The 17676-nt window shown below is 44.1% G+C and overlaps 1 protein-coding gene across 2 annotated transcripts in view; it reads left to right on the forward strand.

Moving 5' to 3' along the window:
- HTR4 (5-hydroxytryptamine receptor 4) overlaps positions 1-17676 on the forward strand; it is a 698746-nt gene that overhangs the window by 461050 nt on the left and 220020 nt on the right. For both annotated transcript variants that reach the window (XM_075342358.1, XM_075342359.1), the window contains exon 5: positions 860-1013. In XM_075342358.1, coding sequence (XP_075198473.1) covers positions 860-1013 — 154 coding nt within the window. The remainder of the gene's footprint in view (positions 1-859; positions 1014-17676) is intronic.

The raw sequence follows: 17676 nt of genomic DNA on the forward strand, positions 1-17676 counted from the left end.
GAGAAGTGAATCTTGTAAAAATTAGAAATAACAATGTAAAAATGTAGACATTTATAAGAGCATGTTTTTTGTTTTGGCTGACCCATTTTAATATTTCAATTTTTCAACTTTTTGGGGAAGGTATGAATAATTGGGCTTGAAAAGATAAGAAGGTAAATTATAGTGTTATACAAAATGTATAGCAAAATAAAAAGTGTCAATAGCCATGGACAAGGTAGTGTAAAAGAAAAAAAAAACTTATACCAAAGCTAAGACTGTCGGAGCCACTAATAGCAGCAGAAGTACCATTACTACCACTGGCACAAGCCATTGATGCACTAGTATAAGGAAACGCAGGCACAACTGGCCTCCCTTGACAAGTGTTCCGGTGGGGAGGAAGTTGAGGGCATTTTTCAATTTTAATGTAAAAAAACTGAAATGTTTGTCAGTTCTGTTTATATGGTGAGGTCACTTTGACATTTCTAAGTCTGTGCTTGTGTAAATGAGCTTGAAATGCCTTGGATATAGTCCAAGGAGGACAAAGAGTGTTCCACATGTATTTTCCTGGCAGTTGAAGGCTTTGAAGTATTGCAATTCATGGTGAAATAATTCATTGAGTTATTTGGCAAATTCGAATTTCAAAAGATTCAATCACCTGTATCTCCCAAATGTTTCTATTAGTTAATACATGTAGAGATTTCATGAATACACAGGTAACAAAATAAGTGTTCAACAAGCCCGGCCATTGATATGTCAAATGGAAATTCACCTAGCTAGAATATGTATTGACGATAATATTAAACCTGCCACATAATCTTGTGTATATCATATCCAGACGTCTAAATTTATCTTCTCTTTTTTTTTGTTTGTGTTTTCTAAGATATTACGCTATCTGCTGCCAGCCATTGGTTTACAGGAATAAAATGACTCCACTGAGGATAACGTTGATGCTTGGGGGATGTTGGATTATCCCAACCTTTATATCATTCCTGCCAATTATGCAAGGATGGAACAGCATTGGCATCCTAGACTTGGTGAGTTAAAGAAAAGTGGCTGTAAGTGGTAAAAAAAATAAATTGCATTTGAAATGTGGCAGTGTAAATGCTGTCTGCCAAGAGTATTTTAGTGTTTTCATTAAACTATAGAACAAATGTCTTAGTTTGCAGTTACGGATGCCTCCTAGGCAAGCTAGCAGCAGACACAGCAGTACTTCTTGGCTTTGTCCAAATTTAATGGTTATAATATATGTCTGCTGACTACCGTAAAGCATGTGACCACCATACATTATTTTTTTTACGTTACAAAGGTGTATAAATCTGTTTTTGCAGTGTTAACAATAAGCTTTTAACCCTTCCCTATTAAAGGCAATTTTACTTTTTGCAGATTATATTTTTCCTTCTAATAGTCATAGCATTTTTTTATTTTTCCATCTACATAGCAATACTCAGGCTTATTTTTTATTTGATAAGTTGTAGTTTTGAATAAACCCATTTGGTTTGCTACATGTTGATCTGAAAAATTGGAGTTAGGCCTCTTTCACACGTGCAGGTTTAAACACATATGTGAAATGATGGTAATGGTGTCATCAAGTGTATGGTCCGTGTACGGTTCGAATATCTGTTTTTGACAAGTGTCATGATTGTTTTGGATCCATGTGCCATCAGTGTCTGGTCCATATGTCCGTTTTTGCCATTAGTGTCATCAGTGTTTTGGATCCATGTGCCATCAGTTTACGGTCTATGTCCGTTTTTGCCATTAGTGTTATCAGTTATTGGATCCGTGTGCCATAAGTGTATGGTCTGTATGTCTGTTTTTGTTATTAGTGTAATCAGTGTTTTGGATCCGGTCCCTATGTCCATTGTTGCCATTAGTGTCATCAGTGTTTTGGATCCGTGTACCATCAGTGTACGATCCGTATATCCGTTTTTGCCATTAGTGTCATCAGTGTTTTGGATCCGTGTACCATCAGTGTACGATCCGTATATCCGTTTTTGCCATTAGTGTCATCAGTGTTTTGGATCTGTTTGCCATCAGTTTACGGTCCGTATGTCCTTTTTTGCCATTAGTGTTATCAGTGTTTTGGATCCGTGTGCCATCAGTTTACAGTCCGTATGTCCATTTTTGCCATTAGTGTCATCAGTGTTTTAGATTCGGGTGCCATCAGTGTACGGTCCGTATGCCCGTTTTTGCCATTAGTGTCATCAGTGTTTTAAATCCATGTGCCATCAGTGTACGGTCCCTATGTCTGTGTTTTCAATTGGTGTCATCAGTTTTTTGGATCCGTGTGCCATCAGTGTATGGTCCGTGTGTCCATTTTTGCCATCAGTGTCATTACGAATGAATAAGTAAACAAACTACAAAGCTTGTCCTAAACTTTGCAATGTTAAATGTCGATAGACATGGATGGCACATGGATGCCATCCATGGGCTGTACGTGTCTTTCGCGGAACCATAGACATGTATTCTCAATTTTCATCCGTGATACTGGAAAAAATTGTGCATTTTGATTTTTTCAAGGACATTCACAGATTTGTGATTAACATCATATATTATAATTAGTACGAGTTCTATCCATCTCAGAAACCAGATACAACACATATAAGCATGACGGATGTTTGAATGAGGCCAAAAAGAGTAGAAAAGAAAAAACATCTCAGCCTTGTAGTGTAGCCAAGCTGCTTGTAGTGTTTAAATGGCTCGCACTGGGGGTAACAACAGCGTGATCAGATGTAGTATGCACCAAATTTAAAAAAAGAAATGGAAAACCCAACCCACCCTTTTCCGGAAGTGATCTGTTTATAGCTGGCTGCATGTGGATAGAGAGCCTAACTGCCCAATTAATGATTTCCATTCAGGTTCAGGCCAAGTTCTTGTCCGATACTGATCTTAACTTAAAGTTTGGCTGACCCCACCAAACTGAACTTCCACGGGTCTGGTCATCTCTAACCATTTTAGATTTTGATACATTTAGCTTTAAATGACAATGCCAAATATGTTCGGTTGTTTACTGTTTGTTGGATTGAAAAAATGAGGGTGTTTTAAAGTTTAGTTTGTCTTTTTTAGCTGTTTTGGATATTTGTTTTTACTGTATGCAAATTTGTAATTACTTTTTAGGTGCTTTTTAGTTCCCCCCCCCAAGCTACTTCAACCTGTGATTATTTAATTGATTGTACTGTATACTGCAATAAAATTAGAATTGTAGTATACAGTGAAATTAATGATAATCTCCTATGAATCTTAATTTCAAAGGAGTAGCAAAATGGAGGTGAAAAGGGTTATCTGGTGAGCCAAAGGTCAAGGTTAACAGGCTGACCAAACACAATGGCACAGCGGGTAAGACTTATCAAACTGCACATGGAACAGCGAATATCACTACCACAGCGTCCTTTGGTTGGCGCATTAGAGAAGCAGGACACACCAAAAGACACAGAGCCAGGGATGTAGACAAACACAGGAACAGAAAAAATATAGCCAAGAAGTAGAAAGGAGCTTGTAAAGTTGATTGCAGGTAAATTAACTAGATGGTGGCAAACTCCAAAGCACATGCTAACTGAACACAACTAATTGTAAAGATAAAAAGAATGTGATGATTTAGAAATTTCCTAAAGGCATATTTTATTCAGAACAAAAACATTTTTGTGCAAAAAAATAACTCTTTTAGAAATTGATAGCAGCAAAAGAATCTGAAAACAGTTGGGACAGAGTTAACAAAAGGTTAACAAAAAGTATTAATGAAAAATTGCTGTGAGGGTCAATTTTCAATTAAGTCACATGACTATGTATAAAAAGAACACATCATAGAGGCAGAGTCTCTCACAAGCAAAGATGGTCAGAGGTTCAACAAACTGTTGCATGTAAAAAATTGTGGAACGATTTCAGAAAATATTCCTCAATGTAAAAACTTTGAATATCTCACAATCTACAGTACATAATATAATCAAATGATATAGAGAGTCTGAAGAAGTCCATGTGTACAAGGGAAAAGGCCAATGGTTAATATTGGATGCTCATGATCAACAAGCAAAAAGACAGCAGAACATTAAAATATTGTGCAATGAAGAAGCCATGTATCAACTCAATTCAGAAACTTGGCCATCTTCTCAGGACCAAAGTTGATTTAAAATGGACGAGGCAAAAGGAAAACCTGTTCTGTGGTCATGTGAGTTAAAATGTTAAATTCTTATGAAGACCATAGATACTGTGTCCTGCGGACTCAAGAAGAGAGAGACCATCAAGCTTATCAGCTTCCAGTTCAAAACATGTAATTCTCTGATGGTATAGGGTTGCATTAATTCCTAAGGCATGGGCAGGTTATACATCTTGAAAGGAACTATCAATAAACAGTATTATACAGAGGTTTTAGAAGATCATATACTCCTGCACAGACAACATCTATTTTAGTGAAGGCCTTGCATAATTCAGCAAGATAATACTAAACTACATACTGTATCTATCACAACACCATGGCTTCATAGTGGAAGAGTTTGGGTGATGAATTGGCAGTCTGCAGTCCAGCCCTTTCACCATTCATAGAAAACATTCGGCGTAATGCAAAACACATAAATATGGGCAAGAAGACCCAGGTGTCACGCTAGGTATGCTGAAGAACCAAGCAAATGGTGAAAGGGAAGGGAAGGGAAACCCTGTATCTAGGAAAGGGGGAGATGGTGACTCCTGACCAAGCCTAATCCTGGGCCCTGGATTCCCTTACCACCCTAGATAAGTTCCACATATATGCACTGAGCTTGATACCTGACCCTAGTTAGGGAGCAGATGGGATGAGCTCTTCGTCAACCCCACTAGGCACTAAAGGACACACAGGGATAAAAAACAAGTGGAAACAACAAACAACTTGTATGCAGTTGACTCAGGAAGAGGAACTGCAACAACCACTAAGATACTCAAGATGTATGCAAACTAACTGCTTGCAGTGAAGACTTGATAACGGTATATGTGAACTATTACCAGCACTAAGTAATATAAAGTGAAAGTATATAATGACACAAGGAAATTACTTGCGCTGCCCCAGCAGCAGTCGAACTGCTCGGATCCGAGGTTGTTGTGGCTCGAGGGTCTTCGGACCCGCGGGCTTGCGGCCACTTCAAATGTAAGGGGATATTTACAGGGGATGAATGTTCATCACGCCACCTGCGGGTTGCGGTAAAGGGGAGTACCACCGCTGCCGAAGGAAGTAGCGGGGCAGATGGTGTGTGGCAGCCAGGTGTCAGGCCCTCCGCAGGTAGGGAAGGCTCCAGATAGTGGGGATTTGGTGAACGGGTGGCTTGGCTTTGGGAAGTAGGGTGCAGGGGTCAGATTACTCACTGCGGTAGTCATGGTACTGGATCAGGTGGAATAAGCAGACACTCACACAGATGGTAAACCAAATTCTCTAGGGTTGCGGTAAAGGGGAGTACCACCGCTGCCGAAGGAAGTAGCGGGGCAGATGGTGTGTTGCAGCCAGGTGTCAGGCCCTCCGCAGGTAGGGAAGGCTCCAGATAGTGGGGATTTGGTGAACGGGTGGCTTGGCTTTGGGAAGTAGGGTGCAGGGGTCAGATTACTCACTGCGGTAGTCATGGTACTGGATCAGGTGGAATAAGCAGACACTCACACAGATGGTAAACCAAATTCTCTAGGCACCGCAGTTTCTACGAGTGAGGCCCGTCCAGGTCCCGCTCCCACCAGTGTCACTTAGTAAGTCCGGAGCCCTGCCACCGTGCACAAATTGATGGACCGTTGTGGCCTCTCAGCTTGAAGATTTTGGGGCACTGCTACCTGTGTGTATAGCAGCTGTGCTCTTGGTGGCTGATACTTGGGATTTTAGTGGGTTGTGTCTTTTGTAGAACCCTATCCCCCATGTTGTGCTGATGCATCCAATCTCTGAGCTCTTGGGGAAAGTTCAAAAAGAGACTATCCTCCACAGGTTAATTACCAAGGCGCTTGAAGCTCTTCCCTGATCTAGGGTGCCAACAGTCCTCCTAGACTGTGTCTGTAAAGCCTGCTTTACACCTTATGATCCAGCATACGATATCATATGCGATCGTACCCGCCCCCATCGTATGTGAGGCACGTTCAATTTGTTGAATGTGCCGCACATACGAGTAACGCCCCGTCACATGTTCTTACCCGTCCATACGACCTCTATGTGGGCGGCGAATGTCCACTTCCTGGAGTGGGAGGGATGTTCGGCGTCACAGTGACGTCACGCGGCAACCGGCCAATAGAAGCGGAGGGGTGGAGCTGAGCGGGACGTAAACATCCCGCCCACCTCCTTCCTTCCGCATTACCGGCCGGGAGCCGCAGGACGCAGGTAAGATCTGTTCATCGTTCCCGGGGTGTCACACACTGCGATGTGTGCTACCCTGGGTACGATGAACAATCTGACATTCAATTCATGAGGAATGAACGACATGCGTGCGATGAACGTTTTACCGTTCAATCGCAATCGCACATAGCTGTTACACACTGCAATGTACCTTACGATGCCGGATGTGCGGCACTTACGACGTGACCCCGCCGACACATTGTAAGATACATTGCAGCGTGTAAAGCAGGCTTTACACTCCTGTCCAGTGTTCCTAATACCGGTCCCCGACTCCGGAGGCCCCGGACCACCGTCTGCGACCCAACCTGTCGCCTCCCTGAGAGCTCACTCTCTGAGGGCTACCACTCAACTCTCTTTCTTCCCTCCCACCAGTCTGCCTGACCTCTAGGTGGGCGGCTATTCTCCAACTTGACCAACCCACTGGTGTGTCTGTCCAGCCCCGGTGTGAGGTGGGGTTGGAATTTGTAGTGCGGATGTCACTGACACTGTTGATGGGAACCTGGAACCATGGGGGGTAGGCCCTGAACCCTGGGGGACAGGATGTGTGACGCCCTGGACTAGCCAGGTAGTCACAGATAGACCCCCGCAATACACCTGTCCCCCAAAAAGGTGTCATCAGCCAACCTTTAAAACCTAGTCACCTCCCTCAGTGGTTGCTGAACACACCAGGGGGCGGAGCCAGGCAGTTGGCCACGGCCACCGAGGAGTTCAGAGGGCCTGAGGCAGGAAATAGAGCAGTCAGTTCAGTTGAGTGAAGTGGCGGGAAAGAGTCTGACAGGTGCCGGGGTTGGAGCCCGGGCACCTTTGGCTAGGAGGCAAAAGGTGGCCTTAGCCTGCAGGAGCCGGGAAGACGGCTCGGTGGAACCATGGTGGACCGGCACAGGGTAGTGGCCCGCCAGTACCGACCCGGGGAACCGACTAGGAAACCGGAGCACACAGGGGGGTACTCAGACCCTGAAACGAGGTCCAGAATCCACTGGACTGAGTTAATTAACTGATTGCGGTCTGGACTATAGGTCCTTTCCCACCCAAGTCCCGACTGAAGACAACAGCCCACCGAGGGGGATAGAAAGCCACCGCACAGGCAGAGAGAACCCACGGGCCAGCGTCTGCGGGCAAAAGGGCTCTCCCGACATCCACAAAGCCGGGGAGTGGACTCCCGTCGCTGAAGCGCAGGCAGTCTACAGATACACAACACAGTGCAGGAGAAAGGCCAGGACCACCGAACCGGGTGGGGGACCAAACGCAGCCAGCTGCGGGCACCGACCACCATCAACTTGGTTTACCAGAGACTTGTGTGTGTCAATAACAGTGAGTACAACAGTGCCATCCGGCCGTGCACCGCCCTGCACCGCCCAGCTATCCCCAGCGGGCCCTAGGGGCCACCATCCCTGCCCACGGAGGGGTTAACATCTTGCTGCACTACCATCTCCCCTGGTTGCCCCGTAACTGCAACGGTGGTGTCTACCTTCACCACATCCCATGGGTGGCATCACAAACTCAAGCGCGGCTCCGGCCGTGCGCCTACCTAACCCCCCACCAAAAGCGCCAGCATCCCCTTTCAGAGCGAAGTGACCCCGGGTCCGGAGGCGCTCGAGCCACCCACCAACGAGCCCGGATCCGAGCGGCTCGGCTGCGGCCGAGCGCGGGGCGGTACAGATGCAGTTCTCTGTTGCACCCTGATGTAGTCAGGGGCGCTATATACTTACAAACCAAGCAAAAATAATAGAAGATCAGAGAGCAGTTTGTGCAGCCAAACATTGTGACATTCTATAGCTAGACACCACAGGACTATCTGTCACCTGAGACACCAGGACTGTTGAGCAGCAAGAATTTTACATCAGAGAACAATGAGAGAACATTACTCTCCCAAATCTCCAGCAATTGATCTCCTTACTTCTCTGATGTTTACAGACTGTTTAAAAATAGTAGGGGGTGCTTTACAATGGTAGACATGGCCTGTTCCAACTTTTTTGAAATGAGCTGCTGCCATCAACTTCTGAATGAATTTATTTTTTCCATTGAATCGTCTAACTTGTACCTTCTGGTATGTGTTTGATGTTCTCTTATAAATACAATATGGCTTTAAAAGAGTTCCAAATCACTGCAATTTGTTTTGCTTCACATTTTACACAGTGTGACAACTGTTTTGGAATTAGGGTTCTTAATGGGCACACAAATAATATAATGGGCATAAATTGCATAATTCCTCATGCACACCCACACAAACTCGATGGTTTATTCTAAAAAGACATCTGAAGCAACAGGTATGCTTTAAATAATGCCTAATAGTCAGATTAATATTTTTACAAATGTACAATATGTTATGATAATTTCATCTAGGTTCATTTCACAGTATTACCACAGATTCTGTTCATTACTGACATATATTCACTTTGCTCAATCTAGTCTTTAACAGATGCAATCAAATATTGACCACTTTAATAGGGTATGTTGGGTTTTCGTCTTAAGGGTGCTTTACATGCTGCGATATCAGTAACGATATATCATCGGGGTCGCGTTGTTAGTGACGCACATCCGGCGCCGTTACCGACATCGCAGCGTGTGACACCAATGAGTGACGATCAACGAGCACAAAAACGGGAAAAATCGTTGCTCATTGACACGTCGCTCATTTCCTTAATATCGTTGCTGCTGCTGTTACGATGTTGTTCGTCGTTTATGCGGCATCACACATCGCTATGTGTGACACCGGAGGAATGACGAACATCTCCTTACCTGCGTCCATCGGCAATGAGGACGGAAGGAGGTGGACGGGATGTTACTTCCTGCTAATCTCCGCCCCTCCGCTTCTATTGGCCGGCCGCTTAGTGATGCTGCCGTGATGTCGCTATGACGCCGAACGCACCTCCCCCTTTATGCGAGGGATTGTTCGGCCGTCACAGCGATGTCGCTGACAAGGTATGTGCGTGTGACGCTGCCGTAGCGAGAATGTTCGCTATGGCAGCGATCACCACAAATCGTGCCACCGACGGAGGCAGGTGCTATTGCACACGACATCGCTAGCAATCGCTAGCGATGTGGCAAGGTATAAAGCACCCTTTAGTCTGGAGATTTTCAACAACTGGCATTGCTGCTGAAAAAGTTACTAGAAAGTCTTTAACACCAGTGTACTCAGATCTACTAATTTAGTTTGGAATTTATTAATTGGTGTAAATAAGTAAAGCTAGAAAAATAAAAATATAAGCTATAGTTGCTTGTATCTTTTCTTTTTCTGATTTCCCATAGGAGGCCCATTTTTCTTTTTTTAAACTTTTTTATGTGTCCATATCTTCTCAAAGCTTTTTCCTAATCACTTTGTGGAATGGTAAATTCTCTTTCTACAACGCTTTTGGCAATTTTAATTCCAATTTTTTTCAACAACTTTTTTATTTACCATGTCTAAAATATTGAAAGTGATAAACCCTACCTGAGAAATTGGAGATATTCTGTGATGCCCTGGCAAAACCAGGGTGTCACAGAGCCTGCAGACATCCAGCAAAGTGCAGGCCATTCTCCTCCTTGGTAACCTGATCCCACACCAGTGCAGCAGGACAGACCTCCCCCCCCAGTGTAAGAGCTAAACAGAGCAGGAGGGGAGGGGCTGGAGCAGAGTGAGTTTGGAGTGTGAAGAGAGCAGACCAGGAGAGATAGCTCCTGGCTGCTATAAGGAAGGGAAGTGTGAGGAAGGGGCTCGAGGTGGCCGGGGCAGGGTAGTGGCCCGCCGGCATTCAGGGGTGACCCGGATCACTGCAGGGGGAGTGGGCTCCCCGTTCCCGACTGAGGAAGGAGAAAGAAGCGTCTGGCTGCAAAACAAGACCAGGATCCTGCTATACTGTGTGTGGGACCCCAAACACCCTCCGCACCGAAGGCTGCAGACTTCGGCAATTTCTGGTTAATTCCTAACTCTGTGTGAATTTCCTTGAAAAGCGAACTGTGAGTAACAACATCCCCCGGTCCAACCGGGCGCACAGCTCTCAGACGGTCTCCATCTCCTCCCTGAACCACCTCACCGGGGTCCCGGGACACCAACACCCTACCCGTGGAGGGAAATCACCACCTTGCTGCCCACCACCATCCCCGGGATCCATTTACCGGCAGCGGCGGTGCTCTGTTACCTCACCGCACACCACGGGTGGCGTCACGGACAATCTCCCTTACCTAATCCCCTTCTTACTGTGGAGCCTGGGATCACAGACCGGGTCACGCCACCGTGATACCCACAGAAGTGACCCCGTGGCCCGGATCTGAGTACCCCTTATCCTCGGGCAACACAATTCCACTGATAGCGCTTTAATATTAAGATTGGACTTTTTTCGTTACCGCTTCTCTAAATCCTCCACATACATACAGTATAGCATCAGATAAGCCTTCTATTAATTCTAGCAATACATTCAAATGCTGAAATTTGTAAAAAAGAGTCACTAAAATTACCCAGAATCTAAATGTTAAAGACAAAATGAAAGTCTCCCATATCATCATGGTGTCTGCGATAGTAGGGTCTGTCTGACAGTGGGAACAAAAGGAAAGAATCTGACAGATTATCATTAACAAGGCTAAAAGGAGTGCGGCAATCCTACCAGCACCCGATCTGTGACAGTCTATTTCTCTCTTAATCATCCCTGTAGATTAATTTCTGAAAAGAGATGGAACAAATTAAATGGGATATACTACCTAGTTATTTCAGTGCAGTATTTTAATGGATTTAATTTCACCTGTGGCAGCAGGTTTACAGATATAACCAGGCTCATTTTGCCTGGTTAGTTTTAATCATTCCTTTTGTATATAAATCCAAACTACCACAAACCCACAAAAATAATGTCACATTTACATTATATCATAACAAATTTTAGTTTTCAAGCAACCACATAGTAGTGCAAAAAAGATTTGTTAGATTATTCTACTCTTTTCTGCATCTATTATGATACAACACTCTTTTTATTAAACATTGCTTTACTGCTATGTCGCCATGTCTCGCGATCTAACAGTCCAGCAATTTGTCAGCTCAGTGCAGTTCACACGAGGGGGCTCCCCTGCTTCTCACAATTGAACCCACTGCCTGATTGCCCAACGGTTGGATTGCGGGGCATGGCTGCACAGCAGTCTTACAATCTGGCAGTGGGTTTAACTGAGTTCATTTGGGGCAGCGGGGTAGCCCATTGAGTTTGAACTCCAGAAACCTGACTGCCGGATTGACGGACTGCTGTGTCCAGGGCCGCCACTAGGATTTCAGGGCCCCATACTGGCAACATTTTACTGCCCCCTTGAGACTCTGCTCAGGCTCCACCCCAGCCCCACCACCACCTCTCAAACCTTCCACAGGCTCACCACTACTTTTGGAAAAACATGTGCGCATGTGTATATAAATATATATATATATATATATATATATATATATATATATATATAGTATATATAGTATATATATATATATATATATATATATATACAGTATATATATATACATATATATTTATATTTTATATATATATATATATATATATATATATACATATTTATGTATATATCTATATAGATATACAGTTAGGTCCAGAAATATTTGGACAGTGACACAATTTTCGCGAGTTGGGCTCTGCATGCCACCACATTGGATTTGAAATGAAACCTCTAGAACAGAATTCAAGTGCAGATTGTAACGTTTAATTTGAAGGTTTGAACAAAAATATCTGATAGAAATTGTAGGAATTGTACACATTTCTTTACAAACACTTCACATTTTAGGAGGTCAAAAGTAATTGGACAAATAAACCAAACCCAAACAAAATATTTTTTTTTCAATATTTTGTTGCGAATCCTTTGGAGGCAATCACTGCCTTAAGTCTGGAACCCATGGACATCACCAAACGCTGGGTTTCCTCCTTCTTAATGCTTTGCCAGGCCTTTACAGCCGCAGCCTTCAGGTCTTGCTTGTTTGTGGGTCTTTCCGTCTTAAGTCTGGATTTGAGCAAGTGAAATGCATGCTCAATTGGGTTAAGATCTGGTGATTGACTTGGCCATTGCAGAATGTTCCACTTTTTTGCACTCATGAACTCCTGGGTAGCTTTGGCTGTATGCTCGGGGTCATTGTCCATCTGTACTATGAAGCGCCGTCCGATCAACTTTGCGGCATTTGGCTGAATCTGGGCTGAAAGTATATCCCGGTACACTTCTGAATTCATCCGGCTACTCTTGTCTGCTGTTATGTCATCAATAAACACAAGTGACCCAGTGCCATTGAAAGCCATGCATGCCCATGCCATCACGTTGCCTCCACCATGTTTTACAGAGGATGTGGTGTGCCGTTCCCTTTCTTCTCCAAACTTTTTTCTTCCCATCATTCTGGTACAGGTTGATCTTTGTCTCATCTGTCCATAGAATACTTTTCCAGAACTGAGCTGGCTTCATGAGGTGTTTTTCAGCAAATTTAACTCTGGCCTGTCTATTTTTGGAATTGATGAATGGTTTGCATCTAGATGTGAACCCTTTGTATTTACTTTCATGGAGTTTTCTCTTTACTGTTGACTTAGAGACAGATACACCTACTTCACTGAGAGTGTTCTGAACTTCAGTTGATGTTGTGAACGGGTTCTTCTTCACCAAAGAAAGTATGCGGCGATCATCCACCACTGTTGTCATCCGTGGACGCCCAGGCCTTTTTGAGTTCCCAAGCTCACCAGTCAATTCCTTTTTTCTCAGAATGTACCCGACTGTTGATTTTGCTACTCCAAGCATGTCTGCTATCTCTCTGATGGATTTTTTCTTTTTTTTCAGCCTCAGGATGTTCTGCTTCACCTCAATTGAGAGTTCCTTAGACTGCATGTTGTCTGGTCACAGCAACAGCTTCCAAATGCAAAACCACACACCTGTAATCAACCCCAGACCTTTTAACTACTTCATTGATTACAGGTTAACGAGGGAGACGCCTTCAGAGTTAATTGCAGCCCTTAGGGTCCCTTGTCCAATTACTTTTGGTCCCTTGAAAAAGAGGAGACTATGCATTACAGAGCTATGATTCCTAAACCCTTTCTCCGATTTGGATGTGAAAACTCTCATATTGCAGCTGGGAGTGTGCACTTTCAGCCCATATTATATATATAATTGTATTTCTGAACATGTTTTTGTAAACAGCTAAAATAACAAAACTTGTGTCACTGTCCAAATATTTCTGGACCTAACTGTATATAGATATATATTTTTATATGTTCCAGAAAATAAAGTCTTTCCATCAGAAAATTACTAATACCCCCCTAAACCGCCCTCTCCATAATACATCCTCTACACCGCCCCTCTCCATAATAAACCCTCTACACAATACACCTTCTACACTGTCCCTCACCATAATATCACTCCCACACTGCCCCATGTATAATATCCCCCACACACACAGCCCCTCTGTATAATATACCCCCACATAATGCCCCTGTGTATAATATCCACACATACTCCCCCTCTGTATAATATCTCTCCCATGCACACTGCTCATCTGTTTTATATCCCCTCACACACTGCTCCTTTGTATAATATACCTCCCACAGACACTGCTCTTCTGTATAATATCCCGCATACACACTACATCTTTGTATAATATCCCCCACACACACACACACTACTCCTCTGTATGATATCCTCCATACACAGTGCTCCTCTGTATAATATCCCCCACACTGCTCCTCTGTATTATATCCACCCGACACAAACACTGCTTCTCTGTATAATATCCACCCACACACTGCTCCTCTGCATAATATCCTCCCACACACTGTTGCTCTGTATAATATCCCCTTACACACACTGCTTCTCTGTATAATATCCAACCCAAACACAGTGCTCTTCTGTATAATATCCCCCACACACTGCTCCTCTGTATAATATCCCACACAGACTTCTCCTCTGTATACCCCCCACATACTGTTCCTCTGTATAATATCTCCACACACACTGCTCCTCTGTATAATATTCACCCACACACTGCTCCTCTATATAATATTCACCACACACACTACTGCTCTGTATAATATCCATTCCACACACTGCTCCTCAGTATATACCCCACACACACAGTGCTCCTCTGTATAATATCCCCCCAAACATAGTGCTCCTCTGTATGATATGCCCCCACACAGTGCTCCTCTGTTGATATGCCCCCATACACAGTGCTCCTCTGTATAATATCCTCCCACACAATGATCCTCTGTATAATATCCCTCCACATACTGTTCCTCTTTATAGTATCTCTCCCACACACTACTCCTCTGTAAATACAAATCTAGTAGTTCACAACAATATAGTCAACATTGAATCGGCTCAATACATCACACTCTTTATACAGAAATATCTTACCCAAAAATCCAATACTTAATACATATATACAGAAATAGAACGGAGTGTACTATGTAGGAAAGGGAACATAACTGAGCATACTACAGAGATACGAAATCAGAACCAAGCTTGCTACAGAGATATGAGATCCAAACCAAGCTACTACACAGATACAATATCAGAGCCGAGCTTACTACAGAGATACGAGAGCAGAACCGAGCTTACTACAGATACGGGATCAGAACCGAGCCTACTACAGAGATATGGGAGCAGAACCAAGCTTATTACAGAGAAATGTGAGCAGAAATAAGCTTTCTACATAAGGGTGCAGAACTGAGCTTACTATAGAGCTACGGGAGCAGAACCAAGCTTACTACAGTGCTAAGGGTGCAGAACGGAGCTTACTACAGAGATATTGGAACAGAACCGAGCTTACTACAGAGATATGGGAACAGAACCAAGCTTACTACTCCCTCACACAGTATACACTGTAACACCCCTGACAAAACAATCATTGATCTCGGGGAGACCAGCCAGAGAAAACACTGCCGGCAGCCAACAAAGGCGCTCAAAACAGTGAAATCCTAGGTGCATTGCCCCCTGGGAAGTATGCAAATCTTAAAAGGTCCGTGGAGCCTCTGTTAGGAGTCTCGATACAGAAATAGCCAGATATCCCTCCGGGAAGGACCTAGCCAAGGAGTGGCTCTTTTAGGAGACCACCCTAACCACCATATTAAGTGGCCCTTTTAATCAATATCCAACTCTTTGATGAGTTTAAAGATATGACAAGGGAAATACCAAGGCCAGGTATCCATCCACAGACAGCTGTTTCGGGGTGTTGACCCTCATCAGTGTGGAGTAGGATTCTGGCTAGGTGGGAGCAATGCCTAGTAGACCAACAAGACAAAACAATCACTGATTATGGAGAGTCCAGCCAAAGAAACACCCCTGCTCAGCAGAGACCACATGAGCACAGAGTGAACCAGGAAGAATTGATCCCAATGTTTCCAGTGTGTTTTATATTTGTTTTTTTGTCAGCATTTTAACCTATGGTGCTGTCCACAAGTCCATGTTTTCTGGCAGAATGAATGACAAAGGCTGATACAAGTCTATGGATCCATGTGGCAGCAGTGTGTAGTTCATGTGCTGCACGTGTTTAACATTGCAAAGTATAGGAGAAACTTTGTAATTTCATTTTCTATATCCATACCAGAAAAAAAACATGGATGGCACACTGATGGCACACAGTTTGAATAATATACACACAAATGGGTGATAAAAATACACACATAGTTAAAACAGAGCGTACCACATGTGTTTATATATGAATGTGTAAAGGGGCCTAACACCCACTAGCACCCCAATATATACAGTACAACAAACATTACATAGGGTAATGTGCCTAGAACTTAACAATAGAGAGTGCAGCACATCTCCCCACAGGGTATAAAGTATAGCAGACCTCAGCCCCTCATATTTACATTACAAAAACCAGGACAATTGTAGTATACTCCTCGCTGCTGTACAAAGAATCACCCCAAATAATAAAAGCAATGGTGATGGTTCATTCAACGCATTTCAAAGAGATATCCCCCCCCTCCCCCTCAGGAAAATCGCCCCCGCGACCCTGCACCTCGCCAAACCCCGCCATCCACCTTACAGTCACCATCACCGGGCCCCGGGACCACCAAAAAACCCCTACCCACGGAGGGGAGAGAAACATCTCGACTGCTCCCTGTCATCGCTCCCGGGATCCCCGTCCAGAGCAGCGGTGGTGTCCCAACCTCACCACAACCGTGGGTGGCGTCACGGACTGACTTCCCAAATCCCAAAAACTGTTCCCCTTTCACTCACGGGTGAGGAGCGCCGCTCGAGTCCCCGGATCCGGCCCACCGCTCGAGCCACCGAGCACCAGCAGCCGGACCCTAGCCGCGAGCGCGGTCGAGCAGCGCACCCCCCACCCGCGACACTTACACTCGTCACACTATACTTACCTGCCTAGCGACGTCGCTGTTGCCGGCGAACCGCCTCCTTTCTAAGGGGGCGGTTCATTCAGCGTCACAGCGGCGTCACTAAGCGGCCGCCCAATAGAAGTGGAGGGGCGGGGATGAGCGGGCCAAACATCCAACCCACCTCCTTCCTTCCTCATTGCGGGCGGCCGCAGGAACGATGAACAACATCATAACTGCAGCAGCAACGATAATCGGGATTACAACGACTGGACAACAATCAATGATACGGTGAGTATTTTTTATCGTTACCGGTCGTTCGTGCGTTTCACATGCAATGACGTCACTAACGAGGCCGGATGTGCGGCACGAATTCCGTGACCCTAACGACATCTCGTTAGCGATGTCATTGCGTGTAAAGCCCACTTTAGTGCTCTTCATTCAATTGGACTCTCAATTATAAGCGCTTGTTCACATTGTATTTAACGCTGACTATTTGTTCAGTGGACTGTTTAATCCAACTCAGGTTGGAAAAAAATAGAACTAATCAATGTCGGTTTCTCTATTTGATGGGCGTTATTTACAGTGATCATGTTGAGACTGTGAGGTTTTAAAATATTTTTGATAGTTCAAAAGAGATGAATCAACCCTTAATGCTCTGTTAATTTCTTGCATGGGAATTAAGCAGAAATGTGGTTTTTCCCTTCCTTTTGGGAAATTTTGTATTACGTGTATATGATTGTATTGTTGAGTGCACAGATTTTGATCTTGACGCAGTAAATTCAGACTTTACCCTTCATCATTAATTGTTCAAACAAAGTCAAATTTTATAAGTATTGATACAAAATAAAATGTTAACAATAGTATTCAACATAACATAATTATTAAAAATAAAAAAAAAAAAAAATAAAACACATAGTTCACACAAAAATAATCTATTTTTATTATGATTGGTGGACATATATCTGCGTCGTCATGGGGTGGCCTGGCCCAGTTCCAGAGCCCCGAGGCGTACAGAATGGAGGATTGGAGAGTGGCAGGGAGGATGGAGGTAATAGTTGGGGGTTAGGAAAGTCTACTAGGATCGTGACGCCACCTGTGGTACGC

This window comes from Anomaloglossus baeobatrachus, chromosome 4 (assembly GCF_048569485.1).
Source record: "Anomaloglossus baeobatrachus isolate aAnoBae1 chromosome 4, aAnoBae1.hap1, whole genome shotgun sequence".
NCBI classification, from domain to species: Eukaryota; Metazoa; Chordata; class Amphibia; order Anura; family Aromobatidae; genus Anomaloglossus; species Anomaloglossus baeobatrachus.